General features: G+C 39.3%; 1 protein-coding gene across 1 annotated transcript in view; it reads left to right on the forward strand.

Moving 5' to 3' along the window:
- ush2a (Usher syndrome 2A (autosomal recessive, mild)) overlaps positions 1-26667 on the forward strand; it is a 929735-nt gene that overhangs the window by 211564 nt on the left and 691504 nt on the right. The window contains 3 exon segments of the mRNA XM_072580162.1: positions 645-740; positions 743-817; positions 12102-12232. Coding sequence (XP_072436263.1) covers positions 645-740; positions 743-817; positions 12102-12232 — 302 coding nt within the window.

Consider the following 26667-nt stretch of genomic DNA (forward strand, 5'->3'; position numbering starts at 1 on the left):
AATTAGGTCAGAAATTTGGGAGTTAATCTGCAGGGGGTGCTTTCTGTTGATCAGAGAGTCATCAGCCTTTCATTATCTTTGTAGTTGCAAGAAATCATAGACAAGTCTATTTTGTTTAAATTTTCCTATTCCCTTTAAAGAGTTGTTGTTTGAAGTTCCCTTCACATCTTTAGGTGTGACATTCCATAGGTCTCACTCTCCAGACAGCCATTTAACTTATATCCACAACCATTTTTGACACTATTCTGATGAATACCCCAAATTGTTAAACTCCTGGAGGACGATGGCTGAACTGATTTCCCTTGGTTTTGGCTGTTTCCACCCACTATTAAGAAATCCATTTTGGAATTGCAAATTTAAAATATCCATAGTACTTAAGGGTTCCAATCTGTGGATATTACAGGATGTTACAGACATATTCTGTAAAGTTTAAAATTATGCAGGTCTCTTATTGCCCGCAGGATTAAAAACAATTTTCTCAATTCATATTTTTCCTTTACTTTCAAAGTAAATTGAATAAAACTGATACAACTGGATGCTATCAATAACAGATAGAGATTTTATAATTTGTAATATCCTTCTTTCAGTTTGAAGATGAAGATCTGTGTTCAGGGAATTAATTAAAATTGTATTTTAATCTTCAGCTCCAGCAGGACAAATTGCACCTAAAGTGGAAGCAGTAAACAGCATAATGATAAAACTATACTGGCAACCACCTGGGGATAGGAATGGTCTCTCTCCATGTACCAGCTGGAAAGGATGGATACGTCTTTATTTAGCCACTTTGTTCATGCTGAGAGAGACAGACATTTCCCTAGTCATGGCTACTTCAAAATTTCTGAGTTCAACTCTGCCTGTCAACACATCCTTTAACGGTAATTACTTTGTCATGTTAACAGTAGTGCTATTTTACTAATAACATGCATGCCACAAACAACCATCAACCAAAAAAGTAACTGTAGAACTTAAAATCTTTTGTGTAGATGTATTATGCAGTCTTCTAGAACAGAGTGAAAGATACTTAGATATGATTCAGGAAATGTGAGCCAACATGATAAATAGAACATCTCACCCATATTGTGAGATTACAATTTTGGTTAATCTCAGTTGAAAGACCTGTGTTATTACTTATAGGATGAGGCAGTGGCATAGTGGTGATGTTACTGGACTACTAATCCAAAAGACCAAGCAAATGTTCTCTGGACATAGGTTTGAATCTCACCTTGCCATATGATGGAATTTGAACATAACTAATAGTTAAAAACTGTTCTAATGATGACCATGAAACTAGGTTAAAAATCACACAACACTAGGTTATAGTCCAACAGGTTTAATTGGAAGACTATAACCTGGTGTTGTGTGATTTTTAACTTTGTACACCCCAGTCCAACACCGGCATCTCCAAATCATGACCATGAAACTGTTGCTTATTGTCATAATAGCCCATCTGGTTCACTCATGTCCTTTTGAGAGGGAAACTTCTTGTCCTTATGCCATCTGACCCACATGTGACTCCAGACCCACAGCAACATGGTTCACCTTTATTGCCTTCTGAAATGGCTTAGCAAGCCACTCAGTTGCTATAAAGTCTCAGCAAAAGACTGAAACCTTACAGACCTTGACCTAGGCTCCAGAAATGCGACAACATCCCGGCTCAGTTGATCCTGCAAAGGTTCCCTTGTTAGCATCTGAGGATTTGTGCAAAATTTGGGAGAAGTGTCCAATAGTTTGGTCTAGGAATAGCCTGACATAGTCACATGCGTGGAGACATACATTACAGACAACATTTATCTCTGTCCCACTGCAACACAGACCTACCAGAGATGGCAAGACAATGGTATACAATGAGAGGGACAATGACCTGGAGTCCTCAATATTACTCCTAGACTCCAAGAAGTCTCCTGGCAGTAGGTCAAACTTCTCCTGATTGCCACTTACTGCCCCGCCTCAGCTGATAAATCAGTACTCCTCCATACTGAACACCATTTGGAAGAAGCACTGAATATGATAAAGGGGAGGCAATGACCAAAAGGTATTATTGTTAGATTATTTATCCAGAAACCTAGCTAATGTTCTAGACACATGGTTTGAATCCCAACAAGGCAGAAGGTGGAATCTGAATGCAATAAACAATATCTGGAATGAAGGATCGACTGGTAACCATGAAACTATTGTGGATTGTCAGAAACACCATCAGTGAAAGAAATCTGCCATTCTTACCTGGTCTGGCTTATATGTACCTCCAGGCACACAACAATGTGGTTAACTCTCAACTGCCCTCTGAAATGGTCTCGCAAGGCACTCAGTTGTACCAATCATTACAAAGTCTCAACAAAGAAATGAAATTGGATGGACCACCTGGCATCGCCCTAGGAGCCAGAAAAGACTATGGCAGAAACAGCCCTGTCAATCCTGCAAGTCCTCCTTACTAACATCTGTGAGTTATCCCAAAATTGGGAAAATGGTGTCACAGATCAGTCAAGCAATAGCCTGACACAGTGATGCTCATGGAATCATATCTTACAGATAATGTCCCAGACACCAACTAACACCGTCTCTTGATATGTCCCATCAACAGGACAGACCTGGCAGAACAGTGGATACAGTCAAGAGGGAGTTTTCCTGGGAGTCCTCTACATTAATGCCAGACCCCAGGAAGTCTAAAGGTATCAGATTAGACATGGGCAAGGAAACCTCCTTGTGATTATTATGAACCGTCCTCCCTCGGCTGATGAATTGATATTCCTCCGTGTTGACCAGCACTTGGAGGAAGCATTGAGGGTGGCAAAGGTGTAAAATGTATGCTAAGTAGGGGATTTCAATGTTGACTACCACTGTGGATCAGCAGCACTACTGATCGAGCTGGTTGAGTCCTAAACAACAAAGCTGCTGGACTGGATCTGCAGCAGGTGTTGAGGGAACCAACACAAGGGAAAAGTATATTTAACCTCATCGTTATCTGCTGGCTGCAGATGCATGTGTCCAGGACAGTATCGGTAAGAGTGATCACAGCATGATCTTTATGAGATGAAATCCCACCTTCACGTTGAGAATAACCTCCATTGTGTTGTATAGCACTATCACCGTATGGTTTTGAACAGATCTAGCAACTGGGCATCCTATGAGGTGCTGTGGGCCATCAACAGCAGCAGAATTTCCTCCAGCACAATCTGCAACCTCATGACATTCAACCATTACCATCAAGCCAGGGGACCAACCCTGGTTCAATAGAGAATGCAGGAAGGCATACCAGGAGCAGCACCAAGCATTCCTAAAAATGATGTGTCAACCTGATGAAGCTACAACACAGGGTAGGTGCATGTTAAACAGTGGAAACAGAATCTAATAGACAGGACTGAGAGATTCCACAACCAATGAATCAAATCTAAGTTCTGCAATCCTTCCAGATTCAATAATGGCAGCGGACAATTAATCAGCCAAAAAAAGACACAGGTTCCTTTAAATAATCCCATCAATGTGAGCCCAGCACTTAAGTGCAAAATACAAAGCAGAAGCATTTCCTTCCATCTTCAAACAGAAGTAAAAAGTGGATGATCCCATTCGGCTATCTGAGGTTTCCAATAGCATAAATACCAGTCTTCAGCCAATTTGATTAATCCACAGGATATCAAGTTATCAACATGTGAATATTTGATTTGGTTTAGAATTATCATTGAAATGAAGGATGATGATGACAAGAAATAGAATAATTCCCCATCTAAGTATCCATTTTATTATTAAGCAATATCTGATTTAAGATACTTATTTGTTGCAATGTCCAAGCAACTTCACAATCGAGAACTTCAGAGAACAGGGCCTCAAGACAACATTGCCAGATATGATATTTACACTGAAACTTAACATTTCTAAAATTGTCTTAAATTGAAGAACTGTCAACAGAATAGTGAGTGTCCTTCTATGCAGCGCTCACACAGTAGACAACAAAACAGGCATACACAATAAAAAGTGCATAAGGAAAACAAGGCTAAAAAGAACTCATTATTTCTGAAACTCTAAGATAAAATTTCTTCTCCACTATTTTAATGAATGCATTAACCCATTGATTTAAAAGATTTTAGTTCCAGTTATAACAGTAATAGTAATTTCCTGACTATACAACGGGCAACTGAAACAAATTATTTCCTTTCGTGTTCAGTTAATATGTGGCCATAGGCAGAAAATTTAAACCAGTTAGTGTTTTAATTGATTCTTGTCCATTGTTGCCAATTGCATTTGAACCACCAAGGCAAATTGAAGGATGACTGCTAGAGACAAGGGCTATCCCCGACTCATACTTGATGCACACAGTCCATGCATAAGTATGGAGCATTAATACAAGGAGAATCATGTGACAGTACAGACTATTACTGTGCTGAAATAAAACTCCATCTGTCCAGACCACTCAGGAGGAGTCCTGCAACTTTCAGCACAGGTTCGCAATCACAAAGGGTCAGGCCTTGTCACTATTTATACAAGAAGCAAGTCCAGAGTAGGAGCATGAGGAGCGAAAGGTGAAGAGAGGAGGCCATCTAGGTAGTCCCCTTCTGGTCACGCAGTCAGCCAAATGAACCCACCCAATCTGATGCTAGTTATTGCAATGCCAATTCCCCATTTGTCAACAGTCTGACACCATACCTTTCCTCTTACCGGCTTTAAAAATGTCAACTTGACCACGTGTAAAAATGATCATCATCAGAAAGTAAATAATCTAAAGAAAATTCATAAATGTAATCATTCCATGTTGAAAACAAAAAACAACTAATCACCTATCTTCTTTGTGTATTTGCCTGTCTAAATGCTCTTATTCAGTGTAGTGGAGAGAGTGGAAGTTACCATAGGCTGTTCTCTCATTATAAAGATATGACTTAATAGCAAGTTTAATCTGGAGGACACTTTGCCTCAGGTAGGGATGAAGTTGAGAAGGCAGGGTCTTTATGGTGACTTTAGTTAGCACAGGATCGGCCAACCAGCCATCCAACTGAGCTAACTGACCATCACTTTCCTACAAAGTGCTGAGTAGCAGTTGATTTCTAGCAAAGAAGACTGAAAAATAGTTCTTCAGGATAATTTGAGTAGTTGGTGTATTTAAATAGTATCTAGAAGGCCCAGCTGGCAATAACCTGGGCTGGCTGTTTGACAAGTAATATCCAATGCACTGTAGAGTGGCAAGGTTCACAGTTTGAAGGCTATTCTCTGGAGTGCAAATAGCAGGTTTGTCCACAGTGGAACCACTGTCAATGCTCCGTGGTACTCCTAGTAATTTGTTGGCGAGCAGATAAACACTGGCAGGCATGCTTGTGGCTCATACAGGGCAGAGGGGGTCTCAAATATCCTTCCTTTTCTCCCATAATTACTGATCAGGCTCCCTGTGCTCAATGGAGGACCTGACAAGGGGTTTCCCCTCCTGAAAAACATACCTGCCCTTTGAAGTGATCAGCTCCACCACTTGCCTGACAACCCCCAGTGACTCTGTCCCACTTATTTGTAATTTGGGGCAGCAGTGATTATATTTCTCTTGAGGCCAATATCATCATCAGCAGTTATCACTGTTCTTAGTGGCACACCAGGAAATGAAGAGCACCAACTTCTGATTGGCTGACAACTCACAGAGGCAGCATATTAGGGGACTTGACATGGTAGATGTGGAGAGGTTGATTCCTATTATGGATATGACGAAGATGAGAGCCCATAATTTCAGAATAAGGGATTGCTAATTTAAGACAGAGCTTCTCTGAGTGTTGTGAATCTGCGGAATTCTTTACCGCAAAGGACACTCAAAGCTGCGTCATTAAATATGCTTCCAAGTCTGAGGCAATCAGATTTTAATCAGTATGGGAATTAATGGTTATTGGGAAAAGGCAGGAAAGTGGAGATGAAGGTTATCAGTTCAGCCATGATCTCATGGCATGGTGGAACAGACTCAATGGGCTGAATGGCCTACTTCTGCACTGACATCATATGGTTATAAAATTTCCCTGCAGAGGTCAGCAATCCAGATGCTGAACAGGTAAGTGCCTGATGGATTTTCAATCAAGTTGGGGCACCTTGAAATGATTGTGACATGATTCCATTAGCTTCCCAACCAGTCGATGGGCTCAATGTGAGGACCATTAAATCCAGCACATTGCTTTTATGTGGCCATGCACATTCATTCTAATATTTATGTTGATAGTAAAGTACTTGGCAAAGGATTTATTTAATCTGTGGAGAACTGATAATTTACTTTTTTACGTAAGATTTCACTTCATCTTACTATAAAGTAAAAGGGAAACAACATCAAGGAGAATCCTAACAAAACATTAAAAAAAAACGAAACCAGAAGGAGAAAGAGAGGTTGAGAGAAAGAGAAAGTCAAACAGAAAGAAAGCTCAGGAAGAGAAACTCAATTTTTGTTATTAACTTTATCTATGAGCAGCCTCACTGATGATCAGCTAGTTTGATGAAAACCAACGTCCAACATTTTAAGAAATTAGATTAATTGTATTTGGTCACAATCACAAAATCAGCTAAAAGTAAAGGAAAACTTTCTATAGACATCATTAGTTTTTACCCATTTAAGATTAATCATGAAAAGCCCCAGATCTTTAATTTGGCAATTTGTATATTTAATGGCCTGCTGCAGAATCTATGACAGTAATTAGCATAGCCTGAAAACTCATTAATACACAACAACATGATTAATGCTGCATTAATGCAAACATGACTGAAGTTATTTGGGTTATGTAGTAAGTAGATTAAAACAAAAAGTCCTGTTTGTTTTGGTTATCATGCTAATAAAAGAACTGCATGGAATTGTAAAAGTGATTTTCATAATCAACTCTCCAGCATCATCAAACACGATAATTCTGTATAAAGGAATTTTTCATAAGCCAGTTCCATAGTTTAACAATTCAGATGTATGTTTCAGAATTCCATTGTTAAAAATGTCCTCAAGATTGTTTTAGGCAAGAGACTGGTCAACGTGAGTTTCAATGCAGTTCTTTGCAAGGTCTCAAGCTTAGTTTGGGAATGTTTTACAATTAAAAAGTAGTTTAGCTCTTCAGAGCATAAAGCAGCTTAATGGACCCTTCCTTTAATGAAGATCATGACATTTTGTTGTTTATGGAGTGGCATTTGTGATGCAAGTTGAACAGGTATCGATAACCGCACATCTTTCATTCAGCTGGAAAGTGACTGGACAGGATTTTTGGATGTTTGAAAAGGTTTTTTTTATTTGTTTATACTTCAAGCTATTGCTAATCATATTATTTAACCCTTATTGATAACTCTTTGCTCACAATTTTCTCCATTTATATTTTAAGATATGGAAACATTGGGTTGGACTTCGTGTTTCTTGGTGGGTGAAGGAGTTGGAACAAAAATTAAGTCGTTTACTTATCACTGCCCTATGTTCTCAGCTCATTCAATCAAGAATGAGGCCAACTGGAAATGCTAAGGGGGTGAGTGGAGTTCCATACCAATTAAGACTACAGACCAGGGTGTGGTGACAAAGGGGTATGTCACAAACTGGATGTTGGTCATGGCTGCAAGTTCTCTGAATATTCTCTGCTGATTTTCATTGAAGATTCAGCAAGCTGATAGATTAGTAAGAAGAAACATCCAGACATTACCACCTTTCCCAGCAGAATTTGCTGTTTAGTCAGCATGATCTAGACTTGAATACACCCTTGTCCTGATTCTCCATTGCTGCCATAAAACACTCCCAAACTGTTTTCTTTTCCAACATCTGAAAAGTGTAACTGGGCCTTTGTAGAGAACTTTAGGAAATAGTAAAAAAACAAAAATAATAGGAGCCATTGGATGAGAACTTGTTGTTGCCAATGAATAAATGGCATCCATCATTTGTTCGATTTGCCCTTTCCCATTAAATCTCCATGATAATTTAAACAGCAAGTTGCTGCTGGTGCAAAATTGAAATGGCAGGGTGCCCACTGTAGGGCATCTGCAATCTCCACAAACAGGGCAAGGAACTGTGTATCTTCTCAAACAATCAGATTGAAGGAATGATGATTGACCAGTTCAAGACTGAAACAAAGTAGTGAATTTATTGCCAGGTCAGATGCAGAATCTGAAATAAAGAAAGTAAAACAGAATTTAAAATAACACAAGGAATTACAAATGGAAATGAAAATTCATCTCCTAACTCATATATTTTAGTACCTGAGAATTGTTTAGTAGCTATGAAGACTTCTTACTCCATGGAAAAAGGACTTAGAGTTAGACAAGTTCTAACTTTAGTGTGGTAGTTTTCGCACCTGTCTACTATAGAAGTATAGGAATTTTAAACATTTCAGTACATTGAATAGGCAGCAAAATGGTGAGATACTGTTTTCATGTAGCAAGCAATGGAGTAGTACATTTTGAAACAATTAATGGATTTCTGCTTTTAACAGCATATTTCAACTTACCTGAAGTTACTGTCAGATTGCCACATAAATATCAGTGAGCCCCATTAGCCTTATCATTATTTTAAAGTAAATTCTGGCCCATTGTCAAACTATCAAATAAAGTGCAGTGAAAATATTCTTGGCCATTTCATGATGAAGTTTACAGACATCTGGTACTGCTAAGTGTTCTCCCCAAATGTTTCCATAGCAACCATATTAATTAACCTTTAACTTCCTGTATCTTGCTGGAAACAATTACATATATTAAGGATTTTTATCTTACTTTTTACTAATTACTGCAGTTTAAATTAAATCAGAATAATTATAGAGGTTTTCAATTTTATTTTTATCCATAAACCTATATAACACACCCAGAAGTAATGTTCAGAATAAATTTGTCTTGTTTGTTTCATAATTTTATTAATGCATTAGAATTCCCCACCAACAATTGTGGCTAAAGGACACCTTCATTATCATATTATTAGATTAAAATGGTAATTATTACTAATATCATAATTATAATTTAAATTTTAAATGAGTCAAATTAGAAATTTAATAGCTATATAAAACGGAGAGGAGATGCTGCTACAGAATGGACTACACACCAGAGGATCTAATACATATGTGCATAGGGCATGAAACTAACAAGTTAATATAGCACTGCATTATGATCATGGCATGGGTGTTACAGGTTTGTTTTCAATCAGTATGTGATCAGTTGTAGTCAAATAGTTATGGGTTTATATCTTAACGGGAATGTTTAATTTGAAGGGAGCATTTGCTCAGGCACCAATTCAGTCCGCACGCCATGTTTGATTAATAGGAACAGTTGGAAAACGATAATGTTCTGTTCGCCATGGGATGTTCCCATTAAGAGGCTTCCACTATTTGCAGCTTGCTGAGATGAAAACAAAACCTGTTCTTACTGGACCATCGTCATAATTGTATACCACTTTCTCCTCTTAAGGCACAGAGAAAACAAGCTCAGTTCTTGATAACACTGCTGAATAACAACTCAAAAACTGCAGTAACCAGTGGTGGTAAATACAGGATAATTGTTTGGGACAAGTCTGATTTGATTTATTTCACAACTGGTAACCTGGCCAAATAACATGTTTTGTCAAGTTGAGTTCTGACTGTGAAATAAAATGGTATTTCATTGGTTCCAAGTGATTATATTATTTCTGGTAGGAAAGTATTGCTAAATAAAAAAAGTGTGTTGATTTCAAAGTATTCTTTTCATCTAAAGCTTTAGTGGAGAGTTCACATTAAACAGGAGTGAGGATTGAGCCTCCTTTGGCACTTAATCACATTATATCTGATGTGGATCTCATCATTTATTTGCTTTGCTCCATATCCTTTAATATAGGTCTGCCCTCTCAAGCTACTCAAATAAAAGAAATGAGGATTGAATATAAGAAGGATGGAGGTGCCCTCACTGTGTCCTGGCCAATGTTTATCTGTCAACACTTAAAACAGTTAGATTTGGCAATTGATCTCATTGCTGTTTATGGGACCTGGTTCTATCCAAATTGTAATATTGAACAATGACAGTCAATAGTGAGAGCACTTCAAAAGTACTTCATCAAACATAAAACACTGCTCTATTCTGAGGTGGCAATAGGTACTATGTAGGAGATAACTTATCAAACTCAGTTTTGAAAATGTCAGTTGATACAGTGTCAAAATCCTTTTGGGGAGCTAGCTGTAGATTTTCATTACCCTATATATGAAAAGTGCTTCCAGATTTCACTCCTAAATAGACTCATTTTAAGATTATGCCTTCTTGTCCTCAATTCCCCCAATAGAAGAAATAATTTCTTGCTATCTACTCTAATCCCCTTATCATTTTAAATAACTCAATTAGATTACCTCTTAACCTCCTACAGGAAAGAAAGTCAATTTATGCGACCTGTGCTACTATGTTAACTCTATAAGCACCAATCCTGAATGCAGTAATCCAGGTGAAGTATAATCAAAGCATTGTATATCTGAAACATCGCCGCCTCACATTTGGATTTCAGCAGCCTTCACATAAATGCCATTAGTTTTTTTGATTAATTTAGTACCTGCACTAAGTTTATTTAATTTATGTATAAGAATATCTAAAGCATTTGATTCTCCACAGCTCCTAATTTTCACCATTATGAAAAGATTCTAATTTGTTTTTTTCTCAAATCCAAAGTAGATGACTTTGCACTCCCCCGTATTGAACTCCAACTATCATAGCTTACCTTCTCATATAATCAATCTATGTCTTTTTAATGTCTTGCTCCAATTCATACCACTTATTGGGTTTAGCAATTTTATTTTAATCTGCAAACTTGTGTATGCAATTACTTACTCCTTCATCCAAATAAATATTCAACTATACAAGTAAAGAGCTGCTTGACACAGATCCATAACTTGATCCCACACTACTCCAATGGCAAGTTGCCAAGATTCAGTGAGTTGCTTCTTTGCATCAATAATGTTCTTTTTATCAAAGGGCTGCATTATTGATGTAGCTAAATTATTATTTGCTAAAAATCTGCAAATAGGTAAAAATGTGGTTCAATCATAACAATATTACAGCAATGACCTTTTGTGTGAGCAGTGTAAAATATTAGAATTCATAGGCTCATAATCACAGTGTTGAGAACTATATCATGCCATATAATTTCTCAACATAAATTCCTAAAATCCACTTGAATTACCTAAACTAATGGAATGTTGTGAAATAGTAACAAAATCAAGATAAATTTAAATGCATGTGAATGAAGATCGTATTTAAATACGTTGGAACCATTTTATTAATATGGAGGGCACTTACCTTTCTTTAATGAACTAACAGGAAAAGACAGGGTGGACAAAGATAAACTATTTTCACTGGTGTGGATTCTAGGACTAGGAGGTATAGTCTGAGAATAAGGGCCAGACTGTTCAAGAGAAATGTTAGGAAGCACTTCTACACATTAAGCATGGTAACTGTTTGAAATTCACTTTTTTACAGTGGATGCTGGATCAGTTATTGCTTTCAAATTTAAGACAAATACATTTTTGTGAAGCAAAGGTATAAAAAGATATGGATTAAAGGTGGAGTTAGGCCACAGGTCAACCATGATTGAATTGAATGGCAGAACAGGCTCAAGGGGCTGAATGGTCTATCCTTGTTTCTAGATTCCTATGTTTCTGTTTTAAAATTGGCAAATTAACAGATAGTCAAGACTCCCCAAAATTTGAACCACACATTAGTAACTGAGGCATGAAAATGAAGTGATGTATATTACAAAAATAAATATTATGGATAAAATAAGAAATTGACAATTGTCAAAGGAAGCTGTGATTTAACCAATATCTTAACCAAGGATATGCTGCTATACAGATAATTGGTATGTGGGCAATAGGAGTTTCAATATATATCAAGGACAAAATTGGATTAATTAGGGCACCATGTGACTAAACAAGGGACATATACTAAAGGAATGAAAGAAGTTACTAAAATGTAGAATAGTTCAACAATTAAGATTATTCAATTCAAGGTACTAAAGCACCAAAAAACTGGCATATCAACTAGACATCAATGAAGTTGTTCATTGCTACTTTCCATCCACTGAAGCATATGAGCAGTTCTTCAAACATGTTTGGAAGACAAAACACTTTTGTCTTCCCTTTCAGAATAATAAGAAGAAAGTAATAGTAATGATTTGGGTTTGATTTTTGTTTCTTCTATAGGTATAAAGCTCAGCTTCAGGACCAGTCAACCCGATGGCCTGATTTCCTTTGTTTTGTCAGTGAGAAACCAGGAGGAGCATGTTGTGCTGCAGATACGAAATGGGTATCCTTTCTTTCTTTTCGATCCACAGGTACATGTCAGTCAATAATTATGCAAAGGCTTCAGAGGGACTTCTTGCCTGCATTAAATCATCAGAGAAGGCACGGTTTAATAATTTAACAGCTGTGAAACAATAATGAAGTAATGACAGAATGCTGCCCTAGGATAATTTTGTTACCTTTCGATCAGCACAGACATAGGATCTGGAATGTTACAATTGTAGTTGTTTGTCACGTTCAGTCACTCTGCAGATAATTCAACTGCTAAACAGGATTTGATTTATCATAACTATGTTAATTTTTTCAAAAGAAAATCAATTCATTTAGTAAAACAATGAAACATTGCAAGGAATTTTAAAATAAAGCAGCCTTTAAGAAAGCCTAATTCATATGTATATAATGATAATGTTGTCTTAATACCTTTAGGCCAATTTAACATGTGATTTGTTAGTACTACGGCCCAGTGGGAGTGTATTTTGTTTTCTTGCAATGCATTGGATTTAAAGCATCAAACATTATGCAGACTCAGCATTCTGTGTACAGTCTTTTTATTAAGTGATATATATTTTAAATATACCCATAAAATATGATGGCATCCATCTAACTTGGGAGACTGCATCCAGGGTTTATGTCACTTCCTGAACATCAATTGCTGTAGCTATAGAGGCTGATTCATGAGTGGCAAACCCTTCTGTATTTGGGACAGATGAATAGCATTGGCTTCAGGCTGACTTCCAGTGTTCTTTCTTTTCTGCCATCTGCTTATTTATTTTGTCCTTTGTTTTTTTCACGCCTTTCCTGACTCCAGGCACTCCAGGTGTTACAATTCACTTGGGTTGCATGCTGGCAATTGAGCCCCACAATTCCTGGAATTGTCAGGAAAGTTAAAGGTTTTATAAACTGTGCAAAGTCCCCCAACTTACCTGACTTTCAGACCCAATTATTAATAAAAAAGACAGGCTTTTATAAAGAAAAAGAATCACAAATTATTGCAAGTAATTATATTCTACGTATGGGTAAACAGTTATAAACTGTTGCCTATAGAAGGAGAAAGTGAGGACTGCAGATGCTGGAGGTCAGAGTTGAAAGTGTGGTGCTGGAAAAGCACAACAGTCAGGCATCATCTGAGGAACAGGAGAATTGACGTTTCAAGCATTAGCTCTTCATCAGGAAAACATTCATTCCTGATGGAGGGCTTATACCCGAAATGTCAATTTTCCTGCTCCTCGGATGGTACCTGACCTGCTGTGCTTTTCCAACACCACATTCTCAACTCTGGTCTCCAGCGTCAGCAGTCCTCACTTTCTCCTAGTTGATTTTAACCTTACTGCAAAGCCTTTTCCAAGGATGCTTGCTTGAAGAAGTTCTCCTCCTCTCTATATGTCTATAGCATTGCTAATTAAGACTTGTATCCCTTTCTACACTTACATACATATGCATACATACTTAAGGTAAACAATTAAGGCACAATAGCTTGTGGACAGAGGGGAAAATTTGGAAGAAATTTGCTCCCAGATACTATTATTGAGATTATCCTATGACTCTTCCACAGCTTCAGTCCTCTTTCTTCATTTGCTTCCACTGGTTGGTAACAGACATAAGGTGGCTGGTTTATTTAGAAACGGTCTGTGACTTATCAGTTAAAACTCACAACTGACAACAACAGTTGAAGAATGATAAATTGGTTTCTCCAAGTTTATGGTGAGCTTTGACTGCACAGAACAGTGTGATTACACCCAAGCTATAAAGAACTGAACCCTTCTCTGTCTCTGTAACTTCTTCCCAACTACAAGCTGTTCAGTTACTGAAGAACCAATCAGTCATCATTGGAAGGCAAAAAGATCCTTGTTATTGATAACTGGTCACTAGTCCATAGACCAATCAACTTCTTGTTGCCAGCACAATTTGCATCAGCGTACCCCCTCGTCTCTAAATCACCTGCAACTCAAATTGTAAATATTGCTTGACCAAACAATTGTTTACATGATGCCACAATGGGTATCAGGTTACTTGCTTTCAAAACTCCAGGCATCCTTCAAATGCTGGTTTTAAGACTTTTTTTTCTAATTTCAGACTCAGTTTTTTAATATTGCATCTTAAAGGATACTGTTCATACAGAGGCAAATGTTTGAAATATCATGTTAGTGATAGTAGTCTAAAGATCCTTTGCACATCAGTAATTGATTGATTAGCTCTTGGTTTAATTTATTTTTAAAAATAAACCACATTGCAAGGTATGAAGCAGATATTACAGAGAATCTATTGATTTCTGCATGTGTATCCTATAGATCTAGTGCTGACTAATTACCAGGCAGAGTGTCAACGTTTTATGTGCACAGCACATGGATTCCTTAATGGTGAACTCTCTGAAAGACAACATACACACACAATACACTCCTCCTTTTCAACAGAAAATTTAACTATTTACGACAACAAGCCAGCCTCTGAATCTCCATAATGTACAGGTATTCTAATAGATCCTGATCTCATGATGGTGACTTTGACTGGAGGTATTGTTGATTTTCAGTTATCAGCGCTACTGTCTGTAATGCCTGTTTATGTTGTCAAGTTTCTCTTTCTTGGACTGCAGTTACTGAATTTGTTTATCCTGAAACACTCCAGCCAAGTTTTGTGCTGCAGTAGCCACTGATTGATTTCATTTCTCAGGCTGTTTTAAATGGTTCAAATCTTCTTGGCTCCATGAGTCTTTCAGCTCATTATGAAGCTTTTGCTTATGCACCCCAAATTTTTCTAATTCTCTCAAAATGTTAGCACTCTGCTGATACAGTATTTTTCGCCCTCATAACCTGCTCGAATAAATACCAGTCTCTTTCACTTCAACTCTTTTCATTCTTTTTGAAGCTTGGATCCCACTGTAGTTGTTGTTTTCCTCAATATCCTGCTTGAGTTCTTTCACTGGAGCATGTTTGCTTTGAGCTTAAGCCAATCTTGCTGTAGTTGCTTCTGTTCTTGCTGAGTCTCTTCTGTTCCAAATGCAAGTTACTCCAAACCTTTCTGCAAACCAAAAATCTTTTGATGATGCAGAACTTGTGGCTCATCTTATTTCCTTCCTTTCTCTTCCAGTTCTTCATTCAGCTTCGTCAACTGAGTGGAAGTCTCACTTAAAGACATCATCTTCTGAGAAATAATATTCTGAAATTTAGATGTATCCTGAGCTAATTATTCAACTCTTTCCCTTTAAACTGCCATATTTCTTTTCATAGCAGAGATTTTATTTCCAATATTTCAGAAGAAAGTGAAGAGTTCCCTTTTACTTTCTTATTTGCTTCTGCAAATGTTTCTAAAATAGTCTGCTGCAATTTCAACTGTGTCCCTGATGTTTGACTGATTCCAAAGATTCTTCCAGTGTGAAATCATGGCATGCCAGTACTGCGTTGCTAGTTCAGCAATTTTTACGATGATTTGGAGATGCCGGTGTTGGACTGAGCTCTACACAACACCAGGTTAGAGTCCAATAGGTTTGTTTGGAAGTACTAGCTTTTGGAGCGCTGCTCCTTCATCAGGTGGTTGTGGAGTATAAGATTGTAAGACACAGAATTTATAGCAGAAGTTTACAGTGTGATGCAACTGAAATTATGTATTGAAAAAGACTTGGATTGTTTGTTAAGTCTCATCTTTTAGAATGACTACGTTGGTTTCAGTTCTTTCACATACAAATCCCAGAACCTTTTTTTAAAGTTACGTTCTCAAGTGAACTTTAACAAAGGTGCCAAGTTGGCTCAGATAATCAGATAATGCATTGAAGGTGTGAGGTGTCCTGAGTGCGGCTGTCTGTGCCCCAAAGTTCGGACAGATTCTATTTCTAAAAAAGAGATTCACAGAATTTTACCTGGATTCATGCAGTTTTTGAACAAAACAAAATATAATTCTGCAAGTACAAATTCACCCCATAAACTTGTATGTGTCTGTGTGTGCATGGTGAGTGGGGGTTTAGGAGTGTTTGTGAGAGAGTGTCTGTGTGTGTATGTGTGTGAGTAGGAGTGTAAAGGGGTATAAGTCTGTGAAAGAATGTGTGTGTGTGTGTGTGTGTGTGGTCTCTCGTAGCGTGACAGGAATCCAAATTCCCGGTTGAGGTCATCCCCATGGGTACCGAATTTGGCTATCAGCCTCTGCTTGGCCACTTTGCATTGTTGCCTGTTCTGAAGTCCGCCTGGGAGGATGGTCACCCGAATATCCGAGGTTAAATGTCCTGGACTGCTGAAGTGTTCTCAGACTGTGAGAGTTCATTCACAAGTTGAGTGTTTTTGTGACTGCAAATGCTGCTCTACATTCAGATTTTTCCTTACCAGAAAGATCCTCCTTGGCCAAGCCTAACTTCTTGCAGCATAGCATTGTCCGTTTTTGAGCCTTGTAAGTTCCTTGTCACCTGTCTTTTGTGAAGCATCAATATGCAGAAGATCATTTGTGAGGCCAGGGCACGTGGTCCTTATGTTCCAGTTTGTGACGCAAAAGACCAGTGTCTTTATATTTGTCTCTTGGTGCATCTATTGACAAACCACCTTTTGAGAGATGACCATCTAAGCTCCAAGAACAAGATAGTAGTGGGCTGTGATCAGATCGGATCTAACTGATTAAGCACTGCCCAGATAGTAGCTATTCACAGACATGCAACGATTCCTTCCATAGGCACAAGTAACCCCTGACCATCATACTCTATGACAATGCTCTTCTGACATACTCACAAGGCAATGCAGCTATAGCTGGGAGTGTGGTTTTTGGGTACCAGAGTGTAACCAAAAGCCAATGGGCCCATACATGGTGCTTCTGGGAGCTACCCCTCCTCTGTGTGTTTTGTGATTTAGATTGCATCTCTGATAAACTTGGTATGTGGATGTTGCCCCGGACGTGTACTATGTAGGGCTTGCTGATGAATAGGCTGTGAAATAACAGGATAGGCTTCTGCAGTCAGCTCTCCTTTCTTCAGAGCTATAGTGGGAAGACAATGGTGTTGTGATATCACTAGATTCACAATCCAGAGGCATTGGCTAATGCTGTGGGAAGATGGGTACAAATTGTAGAATTTGAATTACCACACTACAAAATTGAAAGCTAGTCATCATGGTGATCATGAAACTGTCATTGATTGTTGTGAAAAACCCTTAATGTCCTTTAGAAACAGAAATCTGCCATCCCTACACACTACTCCAAACCCAAAGCCATTTGCAGTTGACTCTTAACTACCCTCTGAAATCACAAAAGTGTTACAGTGTAGAAGCTGCATCAGCTTTTCAGATGAGAATCATTACTTAGTGCCAAGCACCTGCTTTTCTGAAATAACACTGCACATTATTTCTATCAATGATCATCTAATGTCTTCTTGAATATCTCAATTGACACTCTCTACTGTGTTTCCAGGTAGTGCATTCCATATCTTAACTATTTGCTGTGTTAAAAGCTTTTTTTAAAAAAATCACATTACATTTGTCCCTTTTGCAAATCACTTCAAATTTATGCCCTCTTGTCCTCTTTCCTTTTAAAGTGGAAGCAGTTTCTCCCTGTCTCCTCTATCCACCCATCCATGATTTGAAAACCTCTATCAAATTTCCTATCCGCTGTCTTGCCTCCAATGAGAACAGTCCCAACTTCTTCAATCTTTTTCTCTCAAGTGAGGTTTCTCAATTCTGGAACCATTCTTGAAAATCACTTCTACACTCTCAAATGCATTTACATCCTGTGGCACATAGAACTGTGTACAACACTGCAGCTGAGGTCTAACAAATGTCTTGTACAAGTTCAGCATCACCTCCTGGCTCCTGTATTTCAAGTTGCTATTGATAAAGCTGAGGATACTGTATTCTCTCTCTACCTGGCCTGCCACTTTTAATCAACTGCATGCATATAACTTCTGCTTCTGCGCCCTCTTTAGACTTGGAATTCCTATTTTATGTTGTATTTCAATGTTATTACCACAAAAAAAAGCATCACCTCCTGCTTCTCTAGATTGAAACTCATCTGTCACTTGTCTGCCAATTCCGCCATTTTGTCAATGTACAGTCACACTCACAATTTACAATTCTTCCAAGTTTTGAATCATCTGCAAACTTTGAATTTGTTCCTGATTCACCAGCATCTAGATTACTAATATCCATCAGGAAAAACAAGAGTTCCAATAACAACCCCTGAGAAACTCCACTCCAAACCTTCTTGCAGCCTGAAAATGTCCATTGACCATCATTCTTTGTTCCCCTGTGAGGATTCTATGATTCCTAACGTTCAGCTAATTTTGTCTTCACATTGCTACACTCCCTGTTATTCCATGGCCTATAATGTTCCTCACGAATCTGCTGTGTGGCACTGTATCAAACACCTTCTAGAAGCCCATCTATACCACAGCATTGTCCTCATTGACCCTCTCTGTGACTTGTTCAAAAATGCCAGAAAGTTAGTCAAGCATGATTTTACCTTCAAAATCCATGTTGACTCTTTCTAATAAACCATCTTTTCTCCATATGACAATTAATTCTATCTGCTATAATTATTTCCAGATGCTTTCCCACTACTGAAGTTAAACCAACTGGTCTGTAATTGCTGGTCTTAGCCTAACAACCTTACCTGAACAAGACAATAATGTTTGAAATCCTCCAGTGAAAGGAACTTCTCCAAGTCTAGGGAAGACTGAAAGATGATAGTTGGTGCCCCTACAATTTCCACTGTCACTTCCTTCAATATCTTTGGATGCAGTTCATCTGGATCTGATGTCTTGTCAATTTTAAGTATCACAGCCTGTCTAACACTTCTTCCTCATATTTCTGAACCTTTCTGACAAGAGAGTTTCCTCATTCCAAATATACACCTAACTTTCAGTGATGCCTCAGTGGATATGAGACCAGACAATATATGGAGAGATGCTTTTTCCTACTGATGGCAGGATAAAGCTGACTAAGAAAGCATTTGGGGCGGCACGGTGGCTCAGTGGTTAGCACTGCTGCTTCACAGCACCAGGGCTCGGGTGACTGTCTGTGTGGAGTTTGCACATTCTCCCTGTGTCTGCGTGGGTTTCCTCCGGGTGCTCTGGTTTCCTCCCACAGTTCAAAGATGTGCATGTTAAATTGACCATAGTGTTAGGTGCATTAGTGAGAGAGAAAAATGGGTCTGGGTGGGTTACTCTTCAGAGGGTCGGTGTGGACTGGTTGGGCCGAAGGGCCTGTTTCCACACTGTAGAGAATCTAATGAATAAAGCAAGAAGGTGGGGTCAGAGGTTGGAGATAAGCAGAATGGTTATGGTTCCACTCTTCTGGATGCAGTGCCAAAAGTGGTTTGATGACCTAATTGGGGCAGTAAAGTTGGGCTGAGTGGCAGATTCAATTATATTTTCATATATGAATTATGCCAACCTTGCCACTCTGTTTGCTGAAGCACATAAATTGTCTCCCCAATTTACCTTGAGTGTGCAACCATCCCTCTGTCAGGACACTCCCTCACATCTCCAGCTGCCTATAAACCACAGATATTCTTGCACATTTTCACACAGTGTCCAGGCTCCTCCTCAAAATCACGTGAATGCTGGCTGTCCACCTGTTCAATATATTCCATTAATCTCATTCATGAGTCTTCCCTGGAGAAAAGAAACCCAAGCATTAGGGCCTCCATCAACTTCATAAATAACATCTACTGAGAAGGTCGGCAAAGCCGGGCAAACCAGGCCATTGGAAGTGGAGCAAAAGGCAATGTCTGGCTATCTGGTGGCAGAATTAAATATCAAGCAGCCATAAGACACACAATAATCACTCCTGTCAGTGAAATATGAAAATGTATGTAATGGTCAGCTTAAATATGCTTCAGCATTCCTAATTGAGGTCTTTAAATATCTAAGTGAGCTCGCTGAGCTTGAAGGTTTGTTTTCAAACGTTTCATCACCATACTCGGTAACATCAACAGTGGAGTCTCTGGTGAAGCGCTGGCAGTATGTCCTGCCTCTCTATTTGTAGGTCTTGGTTTCTTAAAATGGGTGATGTCATTTCCAGTTCTTTTTTCAAAGGAAGCTAGATAGGGTCTAAATTGATGTGTTTATTAATGGAGTTCTGGTTAGAATGCCATAACTCTAGCAATATCCTGACAGGCATAAAACTCACAAAAGAGGAGGAGAACGACAATAGACTCCCATTCCTAGATGTAACAGTTGAACGTACAGTTAATGGAGAGCTTCAAACCAGTGACTACAGAAAAACAACACACAAGGACCAAATACTTAACTTCAGAAGGAATCATCCCTACATGCACAAACAGAGCTGCATCAAGACAGTATTTCAATGAGCTACATCACACTGCAGCACCCAAGAACTACAAAACACAGAAGAAAAATATCTATACCACATTTTCAAGAAAAATGGATACCCAATAAACACAATCTGCTGATTCTTCAGAAACAAACCTAAACAAGCAGATACAATGCAACCAAAAACTATAACCACATTACCTTACATCAAAGACACATCCAAAATGACTTCCAGACTACTCCGACCCCTTGGCATCATGATAGCCCACAAACCTACCAACACACTCAAGCAGCAACTAATGAATCTAAAGGATGTAATAGATACCACCAGCAAAATTAATGTCATTTACAAGATACCATGCAAGAACTGTAAAAAACACCACATCAGACAAACGAGTAGGAAACTTGCCAACAGGACAGATGGACACCAACTGGCCATCAAAAGACACAAACTATCACTAGCTTCTATACATACAGACAAAGAAGGACACCACTTTGACTGGGACAACATACACATCCAAGGACAGGTGAAACAAAGGCACGTATGAGAATTCTTAGAGGCACGGCATTCTAACCAGAACTCCATCAATAAACACATCAATTTAGACCCTATCAACCATCCCTTGAAAAAAGAAACGGAAATGACATCACCCACGTAAAAAAACAAAATCTATTAATAGAGCGGTGGGACATACCAACAGTGCTTCATCAGAGACTCTCACTGATGATGTTACTTAGTTTGGTGATTAAGTATCTGAAAACAAACTTTCAAGCTCAGTGAGCTAACTTACATACTTATCATCGACCTGAGCTGCAAATCTTCTCCAAACTCGTTGACGTCTTTAAAATTCCACAAGACCTTCAAGGATCTCATGGAAGGTGGTCTAGGCAACCAACAGTGATTGCACAGACAAAGTCACATATTCTGTGGGTGTGTTGTCACATGTGAACAATGCAACTGATACTCTCAGTTTTGTGGGACAAAGTAAAGACGATGGCATTCCACCTGGTGACTCACAGATTGTCAGTGAAAAAGGACATACAGTAGAGATAAGGTTTCTAAGTTTAAGGATGCTGCTAATTTTGTTATGTTGAATTCAGAAGTGTTTTTAGGCGTCATGATCAAGTATTATACTACTACGGGAGCAAAGAATGTGCTGTGCATTGGTGGGATTTCCAACCATGTTGTGCACCCTCACAGCTATCAGAAGAACATGGCCCAAACCTGAATGACATGATGTTGTAGGCATTTGCAACTATGACTTTTGTGCATGGAAAGATTGGTCACTTGCACTGAACATTAAATGTAGCAATTATTAGGAGTGCAAGAAGGCCCATATCAATGCATGCAAACTATGAATGCCACTTTAAATAGAATTGCTGTAACCCTAGTTATTGCTCATTTACTGTAACACTGTTTTGCAGCAAAATGCTCTCCCTTCATTGTTACTGATCAGGTACGGGCAGCACATGGAAGGAACATATAAATGATGTCACAGTACCAAGTGCTCCTATCCTTTAAATGTTGCTCTCATTCCTCTCTCCCAATCAGTATCCCATATGCTGCTGAGTGTCCATATGGCTGAATGTCCTGCAGCCCTGATGCAGGTAGAGCAGTCTTCGGCTCCAAACCTCAGATGGTATTATGTAAAAGCATCTCAACTGGAGTAGAGATGCAAAAAGACCTGCTATTGAAGCCACAGGAGGTGTATCCTGTAAAATTGCTCAGAAGAGGAAGAATACACACTTGTAGCTGTACAGGAGTATTCATCTGGTTAATTTGCAAAATGTTAGATTGTTAACTTTTCTGTATCATTTTTGTGTCACATTAAATATTGGTTGTTTATGCCATTTTCCTGACTTCCCATTTTGATTGCTGCCTGACAAATCATCTTTTCAATAGAGATAAATAGTAAGGCAAAACTAACAATCGAACATTGGATAGTTGTAAGAAGGTTATTTGTTTGATTTTGGAACTACTTTGACCTGGGAGTGGGGAGGTAGGGAAGAGAGGTTTGGCATGTGGGATGCCTGTTCAAATTGAACAAACTGAACATTGTGAGGTCATCCTGGGCAGTAATGTAACCTACCACTGGTGTATTGTCCCTAGTCCATTTCTATTCACGCTCTGACGATATATTGTACTCAGCACTTTGTTTCTCTGGAAGTCCAGACTTCAATGGTGTTGTGCAGAACTCTGCAGCAATTCTGAATTTCTTGTCTGCTGACTTTTGGAGACCACTCAGCACTGTCAAGACTAAACACATCTTCCAAATGCCAAATGGTTTGCTCAATTACAAATATGTGTTTCACTGTCATGGCCATAACCTCATCAACTGGGGCCTCAGAGATGATATCAGCTACGTTTTAAGTTAGTATCCATTTCCTTCAGGCAATCAATTGCTAAGTCTGCTTTTAGACATGAAGAAAATGGGGAAGGTAGACAGATTTGAAGCAAATCCATTCTGGCAGCTGCCCTGACACTTTTACACATCGAAAAATTGAATTGCGTGTATTAAGGGTATACAAGCCCTTGTGGGTTATTTGTGGTGGGTGCGTGGAGTTGTTGCACCAGTTGTTGATGTCAGCCTGTACCCTTGAGAAGCCAACTAGAGCTGTATACCTGAGTGCCCATTAATTCTGATTGGCATCATCCATAACAAAGTGTAAATGTTTGCCTGCTCTGGCAAACATGGAATAAGTCAGTAATTCATATATTTGTGGGAAGACAAATATGAAATTCGGAAAATGCCTGCAGCAGATGCCTGAAAAGATCAAGAGGTAAAGATATTGATAGTCATAGTACCTTTGAAAGCCAGTGGGCATGGGGTTGGCTTGGGCATTGATATCCTTTCAGGAAGCTGCGTACAACTAGCACCATATAGATTGAGGTCCTGAACTTCCTGAGTTAATCATTTTCTGACATTCCCTTTGTCTGTAAATCCTATATTAAGGTATCACTTCCAGTGATCTGCCTCAATTTGTTCATCTGTGCTAACATGTGGTGCAGAGGGAGTATGTGGAAATGGCAGCTTCTACTCATGCTGGCTTTGTCCTTGATGCTCCTTCTGATGCTGCTGCTGATGCTGTAAAGTCTGGGTGTTCAATTTAATTTTACTCTTAAGACTTAAGTCAATTAAAATTAAAGACAGAGTTCTGACAGATCATTCAGCCATTGCATGTTGCAAGACCACTCTGGGTATGATTATGTGTTCACAGGTTTCACAAAATGTATCATGTTTGGCACAATAAGAACAAAGAAATGATGTTTCATAATGTAATGAATGGGTAGCATGGTGGCTCAGTGGTTAGCACTGCTGTCTCACAGTGTGTCAGAGTCCCAGGTTCAATTCCAGCCTCTCCCTGTGTCTGTGTGGGTTTCCTCCCACAGTCCAAAATGTGCTAACTTGCCCCTTAGTGTTCTGGGATGTATGGATTAGCCATGGAAAATGTAGGGTTATAGTGATGGGGTGGGTCGAGATGGGCTGCTCTTCGGAGGGTTGGTATGGTCTGCTGTAGGTAAAAACAATGACTGTAGATGCTGGAAACCAGATTCTGGATTAGTGGTGTTGGAAGAGCACAGCAGTTCAGGCAGCATCCGAGGACCAGTAAAATCAACGTTTTGGGCAAAAGCCCTTAGGGATTCTGATCTGTGAATTCAGTCAGGAGACTTTGGGACCAGCTGACTGAATGCTTGCCTATTGTTCTGTTACCTGAAATTCTTCTGCTGTCCTCCCTTCTTATTGAATGCCACTAAGAGTAATTTTTAACTATGGATGGTCGCTGTGCATGGTCAATGGGATCCCTGAGCTACGATTGGCTGCCTAATGCATAAACAGCACATGTTCAGTCTGAAACTAGCTAGGTAATGTATGCCCAGCTTCTGAATGGTTTCTTAAGGCTGACAATCATCTTATAATACCGCTTGCTGTTATTTTCTGACTGATTCTGTCAGATGTCAGTCATTTAAAGGAGCATCCTTTTCATTGCAGTATTCCCCTGTTAGTTTGTTTTATTATATTCATTTGTTGGACATGGGCATCACTAGTTATGGTCCATTCCTAGTTACCCTTGAGAAGGTGATGGTGAATGGTTTCTTGAACTGCTGCAGCACACATGCTGTGGGTTGACCCGCATTGCTGTTAGGGAAGGATTCTGGGAGTTTGGCCCAGTGATAGTGAAGAGATTGCAATATGTTTCCAAGTCAGGATGGTGAGTGGCTTAGAAGGCAACTTGCATGTGGTGGTTCCCATGTATCTGCTACACTTCTAGATAGAAGTGGTCATGGGTTTGGAAGGTGCTGTCTAAGGATCTTTGGTGAATTTCTGTTGTGCCTCTTGTAGACAGTACACACCATTCCTATGAGTGTTGGTGGTGGAAGGAGTGGATGTTTTGAATGTGATGCTAGTTAATTGGGCTGCATTGTCATGGAAGGTTTCAAGCTTCTTGAGTGTTGTAAGAGGTGCACCGATCCAGGCAAGTGGGGAATATGCCATCACACTCTTGAGTTATGCCTTGTGGATGATGGACAAGTTTTGAGGAGTTAGGAGGTAAGTTACTCATCATAGTATTCCTAGCAGCTGACCTACCCTTGTAGCTACTGTGACTATGAGCTGAGTCCAGTTGAGTTTCTGGTCAATGGTAACCCTAAGGATGTTGATAAAGGGTCATTAAGAGATGGTAACACCACTGAATGTCAAGGGGTGGTGGTTAGATTGTTTCTTCTTGGCATTGGTCAATGCCTGGCATTTGTGTGGCCCAAATGTTACTTGCCACTTGTTAGCCCAAGATATTGTCAAGATCTTGTTGCATTTGAACATAGACTGCTTCAACATCTGAGGAGTTGTGAATGGCGCTGAGCATTGTGCAATTTTCTGCTAACATCCCCATTTCTGATCTTATGATAGAGGGAAGGTCTTGATGAAGCAGTCTAAGATGTTTGGGCTGAGGACACTAACCTGGGGAACTCCTGTGGAGATATCCTGGAGCTGAGATAACTGTCCTCTAATGGTCTATGACTCAAGTATGACTCAAACCAGCAGAGAGTTTAGAGTTAATTCTATATCATTCTCTTAAAATAATCAGACATCACAAGGTCATTAGTGGCTGCTTAGAGGATATATTGTGTCAGGCCCTAATGATTAATATAATTCCGAATGTCTAATTGATACATCTAAGAGTTCTAGAGAGTATGAGAGCCTGTGAATATATTTTAGTCAAAGGGACCACAATTAAACAGAATATAATTTTAAGACCTAACTTGCGTGATGATCATAATTAAACTAAAACTAATTGTTGAAAAATAAACTTAATCCGACAATGCTGTTGGCCATTCTAGTCCTCAACTGAGATCCAAGCTACTAGAGCAAAAGTATTACCCGTGCTGGTCTGATATATCACAGAGGCAAAGTAAAAATTAGAGATACAAACACTAAAGCAGTGAAAACAATCTTTAAAGTAGTGAAACTCACCCCCAACATGGTGAAGGTAATCTGCAAATTAGTCAAAATGCTCAGATCAATTTAGTTTATTCTTTTATGGGATGTAGGTATTGCTGACTAGACCAAGAATTGATGAAGGGGTTTTGCCTGAAACATCAATTTTCCTGCTCCTTGGATGCTGCCTGACCTGCTGTGCTTTTCCAGCACCACTCTAATCTAGACTCTGGTTTCCAGCATCTGCAATCCTTGCTTTTACCTTGTTGATTTTAACCCTACTCCGAATCCTCTTGCAAGGATGCCTGCCTTGAAGAAATTTTCCTGCTCTCTCGACAAGATCTCAGTGAGTCTCTCACTTACTGCAACCCCCAGGTCATCTCCTCTGCCCTGAAGCTCTTCAACCATGTCCTGAAACAGCCTCATTTCCCCTTCCCCCACCTCACCCCAGCTCCAACCTTCCAGCTCAGCACTGTCCCCATGACCTGTCCTACCTGCCTATCTTCCTTTCCACCTATCCACTCCACCCTCCTCTCTGACCTATCCACCTTCATCCCTACCCCCATTTACCCATTGTATTCTTTGCTACCTTCCCCAACCCTCCTCTCTGACCTATCATCTCCATTCCCACCCCCAACCCCATTCACCTATTGCACTCTATGCTACTTTCTCCCCACTCCCATCCCCCTCTCATTTATCTCTCTATTCTGCAGGCACCCTGCCTCTATTCCTGATGAAGGGCTTTTGCCCGAAACATCGATTTACCTGCTCCACAGATGCTGCCTGACCTGCTGTG

The sequence above is a fragment of the Chiloscyllium punctatum genome, chromosome 11 (genome assembly GCF_047496795.1).
Source record: "Chiloscyllium punctatum isolate Juve2018m chromosome 11, sChiPun1.3, whole genome shotgun sequence".
Classification (NCBI taxonomy): Eukaryota; Metazoa; Chordata; class Chondrichthyes; order Orectolobiformes; family Hemiscylliidae; genus Chiloscyllium; species Chiloscyllium punctatum.